General features: G+C 38.7%; 1 protein-coding gene across 2 annotated transcripts in view; it reads left to right on the top strand.

The window, feature by feature from the left end:
- The window catches only part of COL4A5 (collagen type IV alpha 5 chain), a 273060-nt gene that overhangs the window by 244238 nt on the left and 8357 nt on the right, over positions 1-20465 (top strand). For both annotated transcript variants that reach the window (XM_025373371.1, XM_025373372.1), the window contains 6 exons: positions 1263-1396; positions 4363-4435; positions 4569-4640; positions 5435-5563; positions 17296-17394; positions 18768-18980. In XM_025373371.1, the coding sequence (XP_025229156.1) occupies positions 1263-1396; positions 4363-4435; positions 4569-4640; positions 5435-5563; positions 17296-17394; positions 18768-18980 (720 nt within the window). The remainder of the gene's footprint in view (positions 1-1262; positions 1397-4362; positions 4436-4568; positions 4641-5434; positions 5564-17295; positions 17395-18767; positions 18981-20465) is intronic.

Raw genomic sequence — 20465 nt, forward strand, 5'->3', positions numbered from 1 at the left:
ATTTTTTGTTGAAATCAATAAAATCGGAAATGACCAGAGGAGAGAAGGTGTAAATGCTAACTATTGGCTGTTCATTATTTAGGGTTTTGTAATTATTTTCTTAAGGCAGGATTACTTAGTCTCAGCCTCAGCCACTGAACACTGCAAGCAAGTAGCACCTATTTGCCACCTGGTGACAAAAGACTTGACCAATGATAAGATCTCCCTGGTTGCTTAATGGACCTGTTATCTTTATTCAGAAAAACAAATTAAAAACATAGCATAAGTAAAAATGCTAAGCAAAATCCTGTTTTAAATTATTTTGTTTATTCACAAGATACGTACAGAATTCTTTATTTTTCTTGAAAAATATTTAAAATGTAAAGAATATGAAAACATTTTAAAAATGAATTTTAAGGTACTTTATTGATTCAATAAATTTCTAACATTTAAAAAAGTTCGTATGTATCAAGCATATCACTAAAATGAAATTAGTTTGCTTAAATTACTATCTGCATTGCATAGTAATAAAAGCTGAATAAATGTAACTACTTACAAATAAAGCAATTTGATTTTAATCACAATGAAACAAAATGGCTTGAATTTCTGATTGCCCTACAGCAGTGATGCTTAAAGTGTGGTCCCTGAACTAGCAGCTTTAGCTTCCACACAGTCCTTGTTAGAATGCAAATTATTGGGTCTCTCCTAAGTCTCTTTTTTCTAAATTATTTATTCTTAAGGCTGGTCAAGTGCAGTAACAAGAAGGGAGGAAAGAGTTGAACAAGGAGTTCAATCTATAACTGAACGATCAATTGAGATAACTCACTACCTTCAGACCAGTCTCCTAGGTCTTACTGAATCCAAAACTCTTGGGGTAGGCCCAGGAATCTGTTTTAACAAACTGTCTCTTTGATTCTGATGCATGCTCCAATTTGAGAAAGTGCCCTACAGTTTCTGTTTAATTTCACTTTAAGTCAAACTCTTTGTTAAGGATTACAGAACCACACATTGTTAAGTCATGAGTCTTTTTCTTTAGATGTTATTTTATTGAATTTAATATATTATAAAATGTAAACTAAAAGAATCTGCAAGTCAGTATTAATAACAAAAAGAATCCAGTCCAATTTATATTAGAAAGGGAATCAGCATAGGTCTATATATTTTAATGTTGTCTGGGTTTTATTCTGCAAACTAATAGGAAGATGACTGATATTTTAAAAGCCTGACTTTTATGCTACTCTTACGCTATACTGAAATGTGGTCATTTGCTGTGGATTATTAAGGTCTACCAGGTCCGGAAGGTCCCCCAGGTCTCCCTGGAAATGGAGGTATTAAAGGAGAGAAGGGAAACCCAGGCCAACCTGGGCTACCTGGCTTGCCTGGTTTGAAAGGAGATCAAGGACCACCAGGACTCCAGGTAGGAAATGGGAGTAGATATGTGATGAGGAAAGAATGTGGGTGTTTGTATTCAAAATGTGAATTCTAAGCTGCATCATTTTAATTAACACTCACTAGACAAGGTTCTATTCGTGGCTCACTGGTGAATTAAAAAGACAGTAGAAGGCAAGTTTCCTATAGTCTCCTAAAGGGGCTTTGCTGTATTATAGTCAAAGAGTTCCTGAAAAGATACTTTACCTGGAGTCTTTTTTTATGCATATTTGGATTTGAGTAGCCTTCATTTTATGGTAAATAGAGGAATCTTTTAGGCTTTGAAATTAGATAAAGTTAGGGTCAAATGTCGGCTCCCCTGCACAATTCTGCTTTGTATCTCTGAGGAAAACAGACACTGGATTTCCATCTTCACCTATAAAAAGAGAATAATAGCACATCCACTCATGTGCTTTCTATGTTGGTTTGAGTGACTCAGAGAAGAGAGTCACATTCCTCTTTATGGGTTCTCAAAACTGCCTCCATTCGGTCAAGATGATTGCTGGTGGATTTGGCAGTCAACAAAATCTGGACTGTCTTTTAATTCTGAAGACTGCTTTATGGCAGAAAAAAGTATTTAACGTAGTGGTCCTTAAAGCTTTTCAAAGTCTAATCTTTTTCCCCATGCCATCACTATTCTTCCAGTTACCTAGACTTAAAAATTTACTTCTGTTTACTCATTCTCTACTCACTCCTTATAAATATGCGTATTTCCAGAAACAATTAAGAATAAGTTTCACCTGCTATACCCCTTTACTACTAAATATTTTAATGCAGATTTCTTAAGATTAAAAATATTCTCATGTGTTATTATAAGATGACAATGAAAAGCTATAGGATTGTTTATATTTTATAAAATTCTTACCAAATGTCTTGGCTGCAGCCTGTAATCCCAGCAACTTGAGAGGCTGGGGCAGGAGGGTTGCTTGAGGCCAGGAATTTGAGACAAGCCTGGACAACATAGCAAGACCCTGTCTCTAAAATTTTTTTTAATTATATAACCACAGTATACTTATTAACTTCAGAAAATTTAACATAGATATACATTAATTTCTATCTTTCATATTCCAGTCGGGTCCAGTGACCTAATAGTGTTCTTAGCATTTCTCCTTCCAGTACAGGGTCCAGGCCAAGTCATGTTTTGCATTTAATTGTCATATCTCTTTAGCCTTCTTTAATCTGGAACAGTTCCTAAGTCTATTTTCTTTTTCTCATGACCTCAACATTTAAAAACAATTGTACCCCCACCCCCATTTTAAAATAGAATATTCCTTTTTTGTCTGATGTTTATTCATAATTAGATACAGGTTATGCATCCCCAGCTGGAATACTACATGAGTGATGCTGTGCCCTTCTCAGGCTAACAGATAAGGAGGTCCATGATGTCTATCTGCCCCTCATTTGTGATTTTAGTTTTGATCATCCAGTCAAGTTGTTGCTCAGTTTCTCCACTGTATCATTATGTTTTTCCTTGCAACTAGTAAAACTGTAGGAAGGCATATTAAGATAGTGCAAATATACCACTCCTCATCAAAAATTTCCCTTAGATTTAACATCCATTAATGATTTTGCCTCAACCAATCTCTACTGGGATAGTGGCAAAATGATGTTGTTTCAACTCTAGCACTGCCTCCACATTTACTAGTCAGTTCTACTGTAAGCAAGAGCCTTCCCTTCTCTCTGGTTTACTTATGCATTTCTTATCATTTTGGACTCATTTTTTCCCATGTTTTCCACTAATTTACAATTTCTAAACTGTCATTACTTATTTCGATGCTCTCATTGTTCCAGATTTGGAAGCCCCTTCAAACTGGATTTGATGTTTTTCTGATATGTACTTCCTTCCCACTTTTTTTTTAGCACTTTTAAATATTATTCCATAATAAGATGCTCCAGGCTTGTCCCTCTTTCATTCTTACTAATATAAGCTTTGTTGTCCTGCACTTGAAGTAGAGCAATAGCCTCCTGTATGATCTTACTCTTCCATATTCTTCCTGTATTTGGGTGGCTGAGGTGGGATGATTGCTTGAGCCTAGGAGTTTGAGGACAGCCGGGGCATCATGGTGAGATCCTATCTCTATAGAAAAGAAAGAAAAAGAAAGAATAAAATAATAGTTACCTTTCATTAAGTACACAGCATACATCAGTCTTCTAAGCACTTAGTATTGTTAGCAAAAGACAATGAGCTCTGCAGGAGAAAAAGGAAGAGCTTTATTTTCTATAAAAAGTAATCTGTGGATTGGGAAGGCACAGCTTTCAGTACAAGTGAAAGTGTGATCTCTGAAGAACAAAGGGAGGATTTGGCTTAAGGGAAAGTTCTCACCCATGTTCTCAATCAGGTCCATTTATGCAAATGAAGGATACAGACTTCATCAGTTCTGATTGATTGAAATACTTGAGCCCTAATCAGGTGATTTCCAAGACCAAAGCCAGAAGTCTGCCAGATGTTTCTTTCAAATGGCCAGTGGGCAGAGGATGTTTTCAAGCCACAGTTTATCTTCGCAGTGGTTTGACTCTATTGTAGAAAGGGAGATCCTGTGACACTTTTACAACATCTTTACAAGAACACAAGATATGTGACATTTCCCTAACCCAGCCATGGCCAGTTGGTTGCGTTTTAACTTTGCGCACCTCAGTTAGCCATGGGAAGTTCATTTTGTCTGTCAGCCAGGGGTATATTTTAACAATATGAACTGTCTCATTTAATTCTCACCACAACCTTATGAAGTAAATACTGTTATTTTCTCTATATTTGAGGTGAGAAGACTATGAATCAAAGAGGTTAAATAATCAACTCAATTCACACAAGCTAATATAAGGCAAAATTGAGATTATAGTCTTGGAAGTTTGACTCTAGAAACAGTGCTATATGCCACTATGCAATTCTTATGCCCTCACCCCCCTTCCTCCCCTCACTGCAATTTTTTTGTAACATTAATGATTTTATTTATTCAGGGTAATCCTGGTCGGCCGGGTCTCAATGGAATGAAAGGAGATCCTGGTCTCCCTGGTGTTCCAGGATTCCCAGGTATTTGAAGGGATTTTTGTGGTTTCCCTTTATATTAAACGCCTCTGGGACAAGATAGCCATTTTCTGATTTGACTGGGTAAAGGTTGTAGCCATGTTGCTTTGCCATGAAACTGTATGTACCTTCTGTGTAGGCATGAAAGGACCCAGTGGAATACCTGGATCAGCTGGTCCTGAGGGGGAACCGGGACTTACTGGTCCTCCAGGTAAGACTTGTTCCTGAAGATAGTTATACCTGATACTTAGATGCTTTAAAGAATTTGAAAGTTTTCATTCTGTCTTTCAGCCAGACCGTTGGAGGCTAAGTCCCCAACAACTGAGGGAAAATAAGGCTCTCCTTTTATTTACTAATCTCTTACATTCTCTATTTTATTAACATAATATTGATAGCAGACCTTTTAAAGTTAAGATAGATACAGGATCAACAAAAACACTTCCTTGACATTAGCTTCTATACTAACTTTCCCAAATTCAATTGAACAGATCACAAGAGCAAGTCACATATGAATTTTTAAAAATATTTTTGATATTAAAATAGTTCGTTTTGCTAAGAGGCTTATAGAAGCTTCTTATAAATTGAGAAATAGGGAATCCGCTAAATTCCCCTAGTAGATCAAAGGGTCCCTTGACAAGCACAGCAAGCAAAAACTGCAAATGATGTTAGAGTCAGAATGGATGTGTAAGGGAGTAAAATTGTCTTCCCCTGACACCAGTGTTCACAGATTTATAATGGATGAGACTTTCTAGTAAGTGAGTAATATTCGAAGTTTGAAAATAGGGATGATATGCGTACTTTTTACACTGACCCTAATAAAATTATTTTTCAATTGAAAGTTATTTTTCAATTTTTAGTTTTCCTAAACAGATTTCTGTTAGATACAGCAGCAATTCAAAAACTGGTTTCTCTCACACCAATTCTTGTCCTGAACTTAGATCACTTTGGCTTCCATTTCTTGTAACCTTTCTCTTTCCCTTCAAATTTGTGTGTTTTGCCTCATAGGTCCTCCTGGATTACCTGGTCCTTCGGGACAGAGTATCATAATCAAAGGAGATGCTGGTCCTCCAGGAATCCCTGGACAACCTGGGTTAAAAGGTCTACCAGGACCCCAAGGACCTCAAGGTTTACCAGGTACCAATGCAGATCATCTTTATTATTATTATTATACTTTTAATTTCTGGTATACATGTGCAGAAAGTACAGGTTTGTTACATAGGTATACATGTGCCATGGTGGTTTGCTGCACCCGTCAACCTGTAATCTACATTAGGTATTTCTCCTAATGCTATGCCTCACCTAGCCCCTCATCCGCTGACAGGCCCAAGTGTGTGATGGTCCCCTCCCTGTGTCCATGTGTTCTCATTGTTCAGCTCCCACTTAGGAGTGAGAACATGTGGTGTTTGGTTTTCTGTTCCTGTATTAGTGTGCTGAGAATGATGGTTTCCAGCTTCATCCATGTCCCTACAAAGGACATGAACTCATCCTTTCTTTATGGCTGCATAGTATTCCATGGTGTGTATGTGACACATTTTCTTTATCCAGTCTTATCATTGATGGGCATTTGGACTGGTTCTAAGTCTTTGCTATTGTGAACAGTGCTTCAATAAACATATGTGGGCATGTGTCTTTATAGTAGAATAATTTATAATCCTTTGGGTATATACCAAACTGGGATTGCTGGGTCAAATGGTATTTCTGGTTCTAGATCCTTGAGGAATCGCCACACTGTCTTCCACAATGGTTGAACTAATTTACACTCCCACCAATAGTGTAAAAGCACTATCTCTCCACATCTTCTCCAGCATCTCTTGTTTCCTGACTTTTTAATGATCACCATTCTAACTGGCGTGAGATAGTATCTCACTGTGGATTTGATTTGCATTTCTCTAGTGACCAGTGATGATGAGCTTTTTTTCACATGTTTGTTGGCCTCATAAATGTCTTCTTTTGAGAAGTGTCTGTTCATATCCTTTGCCCGCTTTTTGATGGGGTTGTGGTTGTTTTTTTCTTGTAAATTTGTTTAAGTTCCTTGTAGATTCTGGATATTAGCCCTTTGTCAGACGGATAGATTGCCAAAATTTTCTCCCATTCTGTAGGTTGCCTGTTCAATCTGATGATAGTTTCTTTTGCAGTGCAGAAGCTCCTTAGTTTAATTAGATCCCATTTGTTAATTTTGGCTTTTGTTGCCATTGCTTTTGGTGTTTTAGTCATAAAGTATTTGTCCATGCCTATGTCCTTAATGGTATTGTCTAGGATTTCTTCTAGGATTTTTATGGTTTTAGGTCTTACGTTTAAATCTTTAATTTATCTTGAGTTAATTTTTGTATAAGGCATAAGGAAGGAGTCCAGTTTCAGTTTTCTGTGTATGGCTAGCCAGTTTTCCCAACACCATTTGAATATGAAATCCTTTCCCCATTTCTTGTTTTTGTCAGGTTTGCCAAATATCAGATGGTTGTAAATGGGTGGCATTATTTCTGAGGCCTCTGTTCTCTTCCATTGGTCTATATATCTGTTTTGGTACCAGTACCATGCTGTTTTGGTTACTGTAGCCTTGTAGTATAGTTTGAAGTCAGGTAGTGTGATGCCTCCAACTTTGTTCTTTTTGCTTAGGATTATCTTGGTTATACAAGCTCTTTTTTTTATTATTCTATATGAAATTTAAAGTAGTTTTTTTCTAATTCTGTGAAGAAAGTCAATAGTAACTTGATGGAGATAGCATTGAATCTATAAATTACTTTGGGCAGTATGGCCATTTTCACAATATTGATTCTTCCTATCCATGAGCATGGAATATTTTTCCATTTGTTTGTGTCCTCTCTTACTTCCCTAAGCAGTGGTTTGTAGTTCTCCCTGAAGAGTTCCTTCAAATCCCTTGTAAATTGTATTCCTAGGTATTTTATTCTCTTTGTAGCCATTGTGAATGGGAGTTCACTCATGATTTAGCTCTTTGTCTATTATTGGTGTATAGGAATGGTTGTGATTTTTGAACATTGATTTTCTATCCTGAGACTTTGCTGAAGTCACTTATCAGCTTAAGGAGATTTTGGGCTGAGACAATGAGGTTTTCTAAATATGGAATCATGTCATCTGCAAACAGAGACGATTTGACTTCCTCTCTTTCTATTTTATACCTTTATTTCTTTCTCTTGCCTGATAGCCCTGGCAAGAACTTCCAATACTATGTTGAGTAGGAGTGAACTCAGGATTAAGAAACTCACTCAAAACTGCACAACTACATGGAAACTGAACCACGTGCTCCTGAATGACTACTGGGTAAATAACGAAATTAAGACAGAAGTAAATAAGTTCTTTGAAACCAATGAGAACAAGGACACAATGTACCAGAATCTCTGGGTCACAGCTAAAGCAGCATTTAGAGGGAAATTTATAGCACTAAATGCCCACAGGAGAAAGTGGGAAAGATCTAAAATTGACACCCTAACATCACAATTAAAGGAACTAGAGAAGTAAGAGCAAACACATTCAAAAGCTAGCCGAAGGCAAGAAATAACTAAGATCTGAGCAGAAGTGAAGGAGATAGAGACACAAAAAATCAGTGACTCCAGGAGCTGGTTTTTTTTTTTTTTTGGAATAGAAACATTTATTAATAATTTGCAACATACTATATCTTAAAATTTTCCACTTTTAAAAATATTATCACTATTACACTCAATTCTAGGGTATGTAAAATTCATACATATAAATTATAAATAAACACCCAAATATAGTGTCAAAAGTCATCACATTCATATATAAAAAAAATAATTTTCTAAGTGGTCTCAGCAAAGAAAAAAATAACTAGGTTTAAATATTTTAATAATGTGAATTATTTTAAAATATTTTTAAGTCAGCAGAGTGCCTGGGCTGGCCATGATGCCTCACACCTGTAATCCCAGAACTTTGGGAGGCTGAGGCAGGCAGATCACTTAAAGACAGGAATTCAAGATCAGCCTGGCCAAATGGCATAACATCATCTCTACTAAAAATACAGAAATTAGCCAGGCGTGGTGGCGCACACCTATAGTCCCAGTTACTCAGGAAGCTGAGGTGGGAGGATCGCTTAAGCCCAGGTCGAGGCTGCAGTGAGCCCAAATCATGCTGCTGGACTTCAGCCTGGGTGACACAGTAAGACCCTGTGTCAAAAAAAAAAAAAAAAGGAAACCACAAATAACTGGAGGTTTTAGATTGTTGATTGCATTTAAAAACCATTTCACACTAGGTGACAATATTCCGTATATATACAGAAGACTAAAAACATATTAACAGGCCTAGCAGTTCTACTCAAGAGGAATAAAACCACACAAAAACTTGTTCATATATGTTCATAGCAGCATTATTCGGAATAGACAAAAAATGGAAACAACCCAAATGCCCATCAACTGATGAGTGGGCAAACTGTAGCCTATCCACAGGGTGGAATATTATTTATCAGTAAAGAGAAAGGAAAGTACCACAAAAGCTGCAACATAAACAAACCTTAAAAACGTCATCCTCAGTGAAAAAAGCCAGTCATAAAGCACTATAAACTGTAGGATTCTATTTATATGAAATACTCAGAATGGCAAATCTACAGAAACAGAAAGTAGACCCGAGGTTTCTAGCGGCTAGGGAAAAGTGGGGATTCGGAGATAATAGCTAGAGGGTGGTGATGGTTGTACAGCTCTGTAAATACACTAAATACCACTGAATTGCACAATTTCAATGGGTACATTATTCGGAATGTGAATTATATTGCAATAAAGATTTTACAAAATAAAAAATGTATTATCAGGTAAAGATTTTCTACTGTTGTCACCGTTAATCTTAACCTCATAAATCCTAATCCTGCACCAGCGCTGCCAGAAACAGAAAGAATCTACGCCATCCCAGCCATGCATCTGTGGGGGCACATTCAAGGAAAGTCTCCTAGTTGTCACCCACATGGCAACTCTAACCAGGGATGGCCAAAAGATGTCCCTGACGGACAGTCACAAGGTGGCAGCTCATCTGAAGGGCCCCCAACTGATACCAGGACTTCTTCACCTAAGCTCCTCAATTCAAGATACTTCAGAGTGGCCCAGCAGTGCAGATTTTCTTTATTTTTATTTTTATTTTTATTTATTTCTGTGTGTGTGTGTGTGTGTGTTTTATTTTATTTTATTATACTTTATATTCTAGGGTACATGTGCACAACGTGCAGGTTTGTTACATATGTATACATGTGCCATGTTGGTGTGCTGCACCCATTAACTCATCATTTACATTAGGTATATCTCCTAATGCCCTCCCCTTCCCCCACCCCACAGCAGGCCCCAGTGTGTGATGTTCCCCTTCCTGTGTCCAAGTGTTCTCATTGTTCATTTCCCACCTAGGAGTGAGAACATGCAGTGTTTGGTTTTCTGTTCTTGCGATAGTTTGCTGAGAATGATGGTTTCCAGCTGCATCCATGTCTCTTTAAAGGACATGAACTCATCCTTTTTATGGCTGCATAGTATTCCATGGTGTATATGTGCCACATTTTCTTAATCCCATCTGTCATTGATGGACACTTGGGTTGGTTCCAAGTCTTTGCTATTGTGAATAGTGCCGCAATAAACATACGTGTGCATGTGTCTTTATAGCAGCATGATTTAAAATCCTTTGGGTATATACCCAGTAATGGGATGGCTGGGTCAAATGGTATTTCTAGTTCTAGATCCTTGAGGAATTGCCACACTGTCTTCCCCAATGGTTGAACTAGTTTACAGTCCCACCAACAGTATAAAAGTGTTCCTATTTCTCTACATCCTCTCCAGCACCTATTGTTTCCTGACTTCTTAATGATCGCCATTCTAACTAGTGTGAGATGGTATCTCATTGTGGTTTTGATTTGCATTTCTCTGATGGCTAGTGATGATGAGCCTTTTTTCATGTGTCTGTTGGCTACATAAATGTCTTCTTTTGAGAAGCATCTGTTCATATCCTTTGCCCACTTTTTGATGGGGTTGTTTGTTTTTTTCTTGTAAATTTGTTTGAGTTCTTTGTAGGTTCTGGATATTAGCCCTTCGTCAGATGAGTAGATTGAAAAAATTTTCTCCCATTCTGTAGGTTGCCTCTTCACACTGATGGTAGTTTCTTTTGCTGTGCAGAAGCTCCTTAGTTTAATTAGATCCCATTTGTCAATTTTGGCTTTTGTTGCCATTGCTTTAAATGTTTTAGACATGAAGTCCTTGCCCATGCCTATGTCCTGAATGGTATTGCCTAGGTTTTCTTCTAGGGTTTTTATGGTTTTAGGTCTAACATTTAAGTCTTTAATCCATCTTGAATTAATTTTTGCATAAGGTGCAAGGAAGGGATCCAGTTTCACCTTCCTGCTTACGGCTAGCCAGTTTTCCCAGCACCATTTATTAAATAGGGAATCTTTTCCCCATTTCTTGTTTTTGTCAGGTTTGTCAAAGATCAGATAGTTGTAGATGTGTGGTATTATTTCTGAGGGCTCTGTTCTGTTCCATTGGTCTATATCTCTGTTTTGGTACCAGTACCATGCTGTTTTGGTTACTGTAGCCTTGTAGTATAGTTTGAAGTCAGGTAGATGGCATTGAATCTGTAAATTACCTTGGGCAGTATGGCCATTTTCACGATATTGATTCTTCCTATCCACGAACATGCAATGTTCTTCCATTTGTTTGTGTCCTCCATTATTTCATTGAGCAGTGGTTTGTAGTTCTCCTTGAAGAGGTCTTTCACATCCCTTGTAAGTTGGATTCCTAGGTATTTTATTCTCTTTGAAGCAATTGTGAAACGGAGTTCATTCATCATTTGGCTTTCTGTTTTTCTGTTATTGGTGTATAAGAATGCTTGTGATTTTTGCACGTTGATTTTGTATCCTGAGACTTTGCTGAAGTTTCTTATCAGCTTAAGGAGATTTTGGGCTGAGATGATGGGGCTTTCTAAATATACAATCATGTCATCTGCAAACAGGGACAATTTGACTTCCTCTTTTCCTAATTGAATACCCTTTATTTCTTCCTCCTGCCTGATTGCCCTGGCCAGAACTTCCAACACTATGTTGAATAGGAGTGGTGAGATAGGGCATCCCTTTCTTGTGCCAGTTTTCAAGGGGAATGCTTCCAGTTTTTGCCCATTCAGTATGATATTGGCTGTGGGTTTGTCATAAATAGCTCTTATTATTTTGATATGTTTCATCAATACCTAATTTATTGAGAGTTTTTGTCAGGAAGGGCTGTTGAATTTTGTCAAAGGCCTTTTCTGCATCTGTTGAAATAATCATGCGGTTTTTGTCTTTGGCTCTGTTTATATGCTGGATTATGTTTATTGATTTGCATATGTTGAACCAGCCTTGCATCCCAGGGATGAAGCCCACTTGATCATGATTGATAAGATTTTGATGTGCTACTGGATTTGGTTTGCCAGTATTTTATTGAGGATTTTTGCATCGATGTTCATCAGGGATATTGGTCTAAAATTCTCTTTTTTTGTTGTGTCTCTGCCAGGCTTTGGTATCAGGATGATGTTGGCCTCATAAAATGAGTTAGGGAGTATTCCCTCTTTTTCTATTGATTGGAATAGTTTCAGAAGGAATGGTACCAACTCCTGTTTGTACCTCTGCTAGAATTCGACTGTGAATCCGTCTGGTCCTGGACTTTTTTTTGGTTGGTAGGCTATTAATTATTGCCTTAATGTCAGAGCCTGTTATGGGTCTATTCAGGGATTCAACTTCTTCCTGGTTTAGTCTTGGGAGACTGTATGTGTCGAGGAATCTATCCATTTCTTCTAGGTTTTCTAGTTTATTTCCATAGAGGTGTTTATAGTATTCTCTAATGGTAGTTTGTATTTCTGTGGGATCGATGGTGATATCCCCTACATCATTTTTTATTGTGTCTATTTGATTCTTGTCTCTTTCATTCTTTATTAGTCTTGCTAGCGGTCTATCAATTTTGTTGATCTTTTCAAAAACCAACTCCTGGATTCATTGATTTTTTGGAGGGTTTTTTGTGTCTCTATCTCCTTCAGTTCTGCTCTGATCTTAGTTATTTCTTGCCTTCTGCTAGCTTTCGAATGTGTTTGCTCTTGCTTCTCTAGTTCTTTTAATTGTGATGTTAGGGTGTCAATTTTAGATCTTTCCTGCTTTCTCCTGTGGGCATTTAGTGCTATAAATTTCCCTCTACACACTGCTTTAAATGTGTCCCAGAGATTCTGGTATGTTGTATCTTTGTTCTCGTTGGTTTCAAAGAACATCTTTATTTCTGCCTTCATTTCATTATGTACCCAGTAGTCATTCAGGAGCAGGTTGTTCAGTTTCCATGTAGTTGAGCGATTTTGATTGAGTTTCTTAGTCCTGAGTTCTAGTTTGATTGCACTGTGGTCTGAGAGACAGTTTGTTATAATTTCTGTTCTTTTACATTTGCTGAGGAGTGCTTAACTTCCAACTATGTAGTCAATTTTGGAATAAGTGTGATGTGGTGCTGAGAAGAATGTATATTCTGTTGATTTGGGGTGGAGAGTTCTGTAGATGTCTATTAGGTCCACTTGGTGCAGGGTTGAGTTCAATTCCTGGATATCCTTGTTAATTTTCTGTCTCCTTGATCTGTCTAATGTTGTCAGTGGGGTGTTAAAGTCTCCCACTATTATTGAATGGGGATCTAAGTCTCTTTGTAAGTCTCTAAGGACTTGCTTTATGAATCTGGGTGCTCCTGTATTGGGTGCATATATATTTAGGATAGTTAGCTCTTCTTGTTGAATTGATCGCCTTTACCATTACGTAATGGCCTTCTTTGTCTCTTTTGATCTTTGTTGGCTTAAAGTCTGTTTTATCAGAGACTAGGATTGCAACCCCTGACTTTTTTTGTTTTCCATTTGCTTGGTAGATCTTCCTCCATCCCTTTATTTTGAGCCTATGTGTGTCTCTGCACATGAGAGGGGTCTTCTGAATGCAGTACACTGATGGGTCTTGACTCTTTATCCAATTTGCCAGTCTGTGTCTTTTAAATGGAACATTTAGCCCATTTACATTTAAGGTTAATATCATTATGTGTGAACTTGATCCTGTCATTATGATGTTACCTGGTGATTTTGCTCATTAGTTCATGCAGTTTTTTCCTAGCATCAATGGTGTTTACATTTTGGCATGTTTTTGCAGTGGCTGGTACCTGTTGTTCCTTTCCATGTTTAGTGCTTCCTTCAGGAGCTCTTGTAAGGCAGGCCTGGTGGTGACAAAATCTCTCAGCATTTGCTTGTCTGTAAAGGATTTTATTTCTCCTTCACTTATGAAACTTAGTTTGGTTGGATATGAAATTCTGGGTTTAAAATTCTTTTCTTTAAGAATGTTGAATATTGGCCCCCACTCTCTTCTGGCTTGTAGAGTTTCTGCCGAGAGATCTGCTGTGAGTCTGATGGGCTTCCCTTTGTGGGTAACCCGACCTTTCTCCCTGGCTGCCCTTAACCTTTTTTCCTTCATTTCAACTTTAGTGCATCTGACAATTATGTGTCTTGGAGTTGCTCTTCTCGAGGTGTATCTTTGTGGCGTTCTCTGTATTTCCTGAATTTGAGTGTTGGCCTGCCTTGCTAGGTTGGGGAAGTTCTCCTGAATAATATCCTGCAGAGTGTTTTCCAGCTTGGTTCCATTCTCCCCGTCACTTTTAGGCACGCCAATCAGACGTAGATTTGGTCTTTTCATATAGTCCCATATTTCTTGGAGGCTTTGTTCATTTCTTTTTACTCTTTTTTCTCTAAACTTCTCTTCTTGCTTCATTTCATTCATTTGATCCTCAGTCACTGATACCCTTTCTTCCAGTTGATCGAGTCAGTTAATGAAGCTTGTGTATTTGTCATGTAGTTCTCGTGTCATGGTTTTCATCTCTAGCAGGTCGTTTAAGGACTTCTCTACATTGCTTATTCTAGCCATTCGTCAAATGTTTTTTCAAGGTTTTTAGCTTCTTTGCGCTGGGTTCGTAATTCCTCCTTTAGCTTGGAGAAGTTTGATTGTCTGAAGCCTTCTTCTCTCAACTCGCCAATGTCATTCTCTGTCCAGCTTTGTCCCGTTACTGGCAAGGAGCTGCATTCCTTTGGAGGGGGAGAGGTACTCTGATTTTTAGAATTTTCAGCTTTTCTGCAATACTTTTTCCCCCATCTTTGTGTTTTTATCTACCTCTGGTCTTTGATGATGGTGATGTACAAATGGGGTTTTGGTGTGGATGTCCTCTCTGTTTGTTAGTTTTCCTTCTAACAGTCAGGACCCTCAGCTGCAGGTCTGTTGGAGTTTGCTCAAGGTCCACTCCAGACCCTGTTTGCCTGGGTATCAGCAGTGGAGGCTATAGAAGAGTGAATATTGCTGAACAGCAAATGTTGCTGTCTGATCATTCCTCTGGAAGCTTCATCTCAGAGGTGTGCCCGGCCGTGTGAGGTGTGAGGTGTCAGTCTGCCCCTAGTGGAGGGTGTCTCCCAGTTAGGCTACTCGGGGGTCAGGGACCCACTTGAGCAGGCAGTCTGTCCATTCTCAGATCTCAAACTCTGTGCTGGGAGAACCACTACTGTCTTCAATGCTGTCAGACAGGGACATTTACATCTACAGAGGTTTCTGCTGCCTTTTGTTTGGCTGTGCCCTGTCCCCAGAGGTGGAGTCTGCAGAGGCAGGCAGGCCTCCTTGAGCTGCGGTAGAATCCACCCAGTTCGAGCTTCCTGGCCACTTTGTTTACCTACTTAAGCATCAGCAATGGTGGGCGCCCCTCCCCCAGCCTCATTGCCACCTTGCAGTTAGATCTCAGACTGCTGTGCTAGCAATGAGGGAGGCTCCGTGGATGTGGGACCCTCCGAGCCAGGCGCTGGATGTAATCTGGTGTGCTGTTTACTAAGACCCTTGGTAAGGTGCAGTATTAGGGTGGCAGTGACCCGATTTTCCAGGTGCTATGTGTCACAGTTTCCCATGGCTAGGAAAGGGAATACCCTTCCCCCTTGCGCTTACCGGGTGAGGCAATGCCTCACCCTGCTTCGGCTCTTGCTTGTTGGGCTGCACTCACTGTCCTGCACCCACTGTCCGACACACCCCAATGAGATGAACCCTGTACCTCAGTTAGAAATGCAGAAATCACCCATCTTCTGTGTCGCTCACACTGGGAGCTGGAGGCTGCAGCTGTTCCTATTCAGCCATCTTGTGCAGTTCAAGGAGCTGGTTTTTTTAAAAGATTAACAAAATGGATAGACCACTAGCAAGATTAATAAAGAAGAAAAGAGAGAAGAATCAAATAGACACAATAAAAAGTGATGAAGGGGATATCACCACCGATCCCACAGAAATACAAACTACCATCAGAGAATACTATGAACACCTCTATGCAAATAAACTAAAAAATCTAAAAGATATGGATAAATTCCTGGACACTTACACCCTCCCAAGACTAAACCAGGAAGAAGTTGAATCCCTGAATAGGCCAATAAAAAGTTCTGAAATTGAGGCAGTAATTAATACCCTCCACCCAAGAAAAGTCCAGGACCAGATGGATTCACAGGCAAGTTCTGCCAGAGGTACAAAGTGGAGCTGGTGCAATTCCTTCTGAAACTATTCCAAATGATACAAAAAGGGGGACTCCTCCCTAACTCATTTTATGATGCCAGCATCATCCTGATACCAAAACCTGGCAGAGAGACAGACACACAGAAAAAAGAAAATTTTAGTCCAATGTCCCTGATGAACATCGATGCGAAAATCCTCAAGGAAATACTGGCAAACCAAATCCAGCAGCGCATCAAAATGCTTTTCCACCACAATTAAGTCGGCCTCATTGCTGGGATGCAAAGCTGGTTCAACATACACAAATTAATAAACGTAACCCATCACATGAACAGAACCAATGACAAAAAAACACGATTATCTCAATAGATGCAGAAAAGGCCTTCGACAAAATTCAACAGCCCTTTATGCTAAAAACTCTCAATAAACTAGGTATTGATGGGACATATCTCAAAATAATAAGAGCTATTTATGACAAACCCACAGCCAATATCATACTGAATGGGCAAAAGCTGGAAGCATTCCGTTTGAAAATGGCACAAGACAAGGATGCCCTCTCTCATCACTCCTCTGCAGATCATTCTTTTAAGGCTTATTCATTGGAGAACATTTCCCTAGTTCTCCTTTTACACGTCAGAGGTTGTCTCTGACAATAGGAGTCTAAGCAACTAGTAGAATAGCAGACCTCCACAAGTTCCGTTTTCTTTTTTCTTGAAAGTGTTAATTTCTCATGGTTGAATTTCTTTTAGACCATGTCAGGTTACTATTAGCCCCTCTGGCTGTTCCAATTTGAACAACTAGTTAATGTTAAAAAAATTATAATGAAATGAAAATGTATTTAAGATCTGGTGCTTTCTGTACATCATCCATCAGAAAGATTGAAAGCTGATTTGTTGGGCTATCAGTTTCCCACTGTGAAGCCCCTTGTCTTTTAAACTAACTGGTGTCTAGGTGGCCATTTTACTCTATGCTTATAGCCAACTTTCATTAATCATTATAAAAGAAAGCAAGAACTAACTTCAGTCTTTCGCTCTTATTAAGTTATCAAGTGACAGTCTTATTAAAAACAAAGTATACCTGGCAGTAACTTATGGTGGGATGGTAAACAAAAGTTGGGACTTACATTCTTGTCTGATTCTGAAGACCAAGAGAGCACAACTCCATTAAAAGCATCCCAGAAGCAAATGGATTATTTAAAACTAAAGCTAAATCCTTGTTGGCTTTTTTGGTCCTGGACTTGAGTTATCTCTTCATTTTTCTGGATTTAAGACAAAACCAAATTGGGAATTCAGTGTCTCGAGAATCTTTTGTCCCCTAGATCTGTCCAGATGTGAGAATATTCTACTCATATTTGAATACCTCATTTATTTTCCTGTAGGTCCAACTGGCCCTCCAGGAGATCCTGGACGCAATGGACTCCCTGGCTTTGATGGTGCAGGAGGGCGCAAAGGAGACCCAGGTCTGCCAGGACAGCCAGGTAAGACAAGTAAAACATGCTGTTGGTGGAGGGAAAGTCTTTGAGTTTGGGAGACCTCTGGACATAGGGCCTCCACTTAGAGCTGTGAGATCTTCCCTTGATGTTAGCATAGCTGACTGGTGAATATGGAACTGGGGAAAATAGCAAAGCACATAATAAGGAGATTTGTCACTATAAGAGAAGCATACGAGGTTACTTCTATTTGTGTTTAGAGCAGTGGAAAACTCAGTTCTTTCTCACGATGAGAATTTTCCAGGCACTCACTGTACTTACTTGTTCAGCAAATTTTCAATATGTTGATTTAAATCCCTTGCTTGAAATTATTGTGAATATTTCCACATTTGAAAATATCACAGCAGGCTGTAATTTCTTTCATAAAGAGCAGCAAATATAAACGAACAGTTTAAATGATTGCCATAGACCTTTAAGAGTCATGGTGACGTTTCATGTTGAGATGATAAATTGATATTAGGAGCATTAATAGGTGCTCCTGATAATACTGAGTCTGATATCTATTAGATTTTCAATCTGTACTCAATCTACTTCCAAAAAGAATTTGAGTCAACTTGAAATAAAAAATACACTAATGTTAAGATTTCTAAAATAGAAATAGAGGATCATACATTATATAGATCAGTAATATATGTTAACAACTCTAGATTATATAAATATAACTCTAAATAAACATAAAGAGTTTGTATTTCAAATATCAGTGGCAGCAAGGCAGAGTGGTAATACCTATAGCCTTCCTAGAGTCAATGCCCTGCCATTTCATTAATGCTATGTTTCTAGGGAAATAACGAGTTAGTGTCATCTTCATCACAAGAGTTTCTGTGAAGTTTCCCTAAAATGAAAATTTATACACACACTGTCCAAAGGCCTGTGTATACAGAAAATTATTAAATGAACTCAAACCAAGAGGCTAAATCAAGAAGGGAAGTCAGTGGTAGATTGAAAATGGGCATTTTGAAAATACTTCTTTAGAATGCCCTGCCTGTTCTCTACACAAAAATGTATGCCTGAGAATAATTTCCCCAGACAGATTCAAAGGAGAATGTTTTTCAGCAATGAATCTGGTAGATTGATGGCAACCACACCCTTCCTTTCTCATTGATGAACAAAACAGCAGGCTGAAAATTGGTCATGGAGTTCAGATTCTTTTAGTACAACGAGAGACTAAATAACATACAGACTCTCCAAATAAGCATATTTTATTTGTCTCCTAGCCCATGATATCTGACAATGCCTTTATAGACACTCTATAAATATCAACTAAGTTAACTAGTCAAATGAGGTAATAATGTTTTGTCAATAACCGTAAGAGTGGATCAGAGCTTACTTAATCTTGTATACTGATGGTTTCGTGGAAATAGGTACTCGTGGTTTGGATGGTCCCCCCGGGCCAGATGGATTGCAAGGTCCCCCAGGTCCCCCTGGAACCTCCTCTATTGCACATGGATTTCTTATTACACGCCACAGCCAGACAACGGATGCACCACAATGCCCGCAGGGAACACTTCAGATCTATGAAGGCTTTTCTCTCCTGTATGTACAAGGAAATAAAAGAGCCCATGGTCAAGACTTGGGTGAGATAATCAATATTTAATTTCCTACTGTGCATTTTGTTTTTGTTTCAGAAATCCTGTTGGGTTCTAGAGTAGCCTTGGCCAAAGTGCCTCTCTCTATTCTTTTGGGGCTTCTGAACTGAAAACCATGCCAAAGGCAACTGAATATATTCACCATGATTTTTAAATAAATAATATTTAACCTTAAACTAAAAGCATTAATTAGCTCTTATGAGTGCAATTCTTGGCCTAAAGCAAATCATTTCACAAAGGCCACATTTACTTTTAGTTAGATTAGCTATTAATGAAACAGTTTCACTGGGCTCTTTGCAGTATAGCAGCTGCTTGAGTGTGCAGTGTTTATAATTCATGGGAGATAGTTACCTCATCTTTGAAACTGGTCTTCATCAAGTTCATAAGTTCTGAAGAGAATCTTGGTTCATAGATCAAAGAAAGTAAGGTCATTGCTTAATTATGCTAGTTTGTAGTTCCTAAAATAAGTACCTTAACTTTATAAAGTATTACTGGAGTCATTTAAAGCTATATAAAGTATGACATTTCTGTACAAAATCCATTTCATTTAAAGTGCTCCCATGTATCTTTTCTATACTGGGGTGGACAGCAAAGTTGATGGGATGACACTGGACTGAATCACTCTCAAGGACTTTTCCATCCCCATGAATTCTTTTCCTGGAATTTTGACTTTGGATGTTGAAGTCCCATTGTCTTACCTGGGGCTCTGTGGTGTTTTTTTGTTTTTTTTTTTTTTTTTGAAACGGAGTCTCCCTCTATCATCCAGGCTGGTGTGCAATGGTGCGGTCTCGGCTCACTGCAACCTCTGCCTCCCAGGTTCAAGCAATTCTTCTGCCTCAGCCTCCCGAGTAGCTGGGATTACAGGCGCCCGCCAGCATGCCTGGTTAATTTTTGTATTTTTAGTAGAGACGGGGTTTCACCATGTTGGCCAGGCTGGTCTTGAACTGCTGACCTCGTGATCTGCCCACGTCTGCCTCCTAAAGTGTTGGAATTACAGGCGTGAGCCACCACTCCCAGCAGGGCTGCCTATTTTAAGACTGACTATCCCCTTTGCCTTCATAAAGACTTTTAAGAAGATAGTCTGGGCTCCCAGTTTCTGGAATCTCTATGATGAGAAGCTTCCTGAGGTCTCATTGGCTGGGCCATTCATTCTGTGGAAACGGTTCTGCAGCAACAGAGACCCCGGAGGTCAGCTTTACTCCCTACTTTTAGAAGGCATATGGCCACACCTGCCAGCCAGTTCTGGCCCACCAGAGTAAGGATATTCACTTACATGTAAGTCAGTGGTCATAGGTCATTTTATGAAACCAAATAATGTAAGGGTTTGCCCAATAGCTTTCTTCTCCGTTTTCTTTTTTTTCCACTTATATTTCCTTTTTCTCTTTTTCAACTTTCCTCTGCACTTTTCTTTCTCTTTTTCACTTGGTTACATATTTTTAAATTTTATAACTGACAAATCTTCATTAAATTAGT

Source organism: Theropithecus gelada, chromosome X (assembly GCF_003255815.1).
Source record: "Theropithecus gelada isolate Dixy chromosome X, Tgel_1.0, whole genome shotgun sequence".
NCBI classification, from domain to species: domain Eukaryota; kingdom Metazoa; phylum Chordata; class Mammalia; order Primates; family Cercopithecidae; genus Theropithecus; species Theropithecus gelada.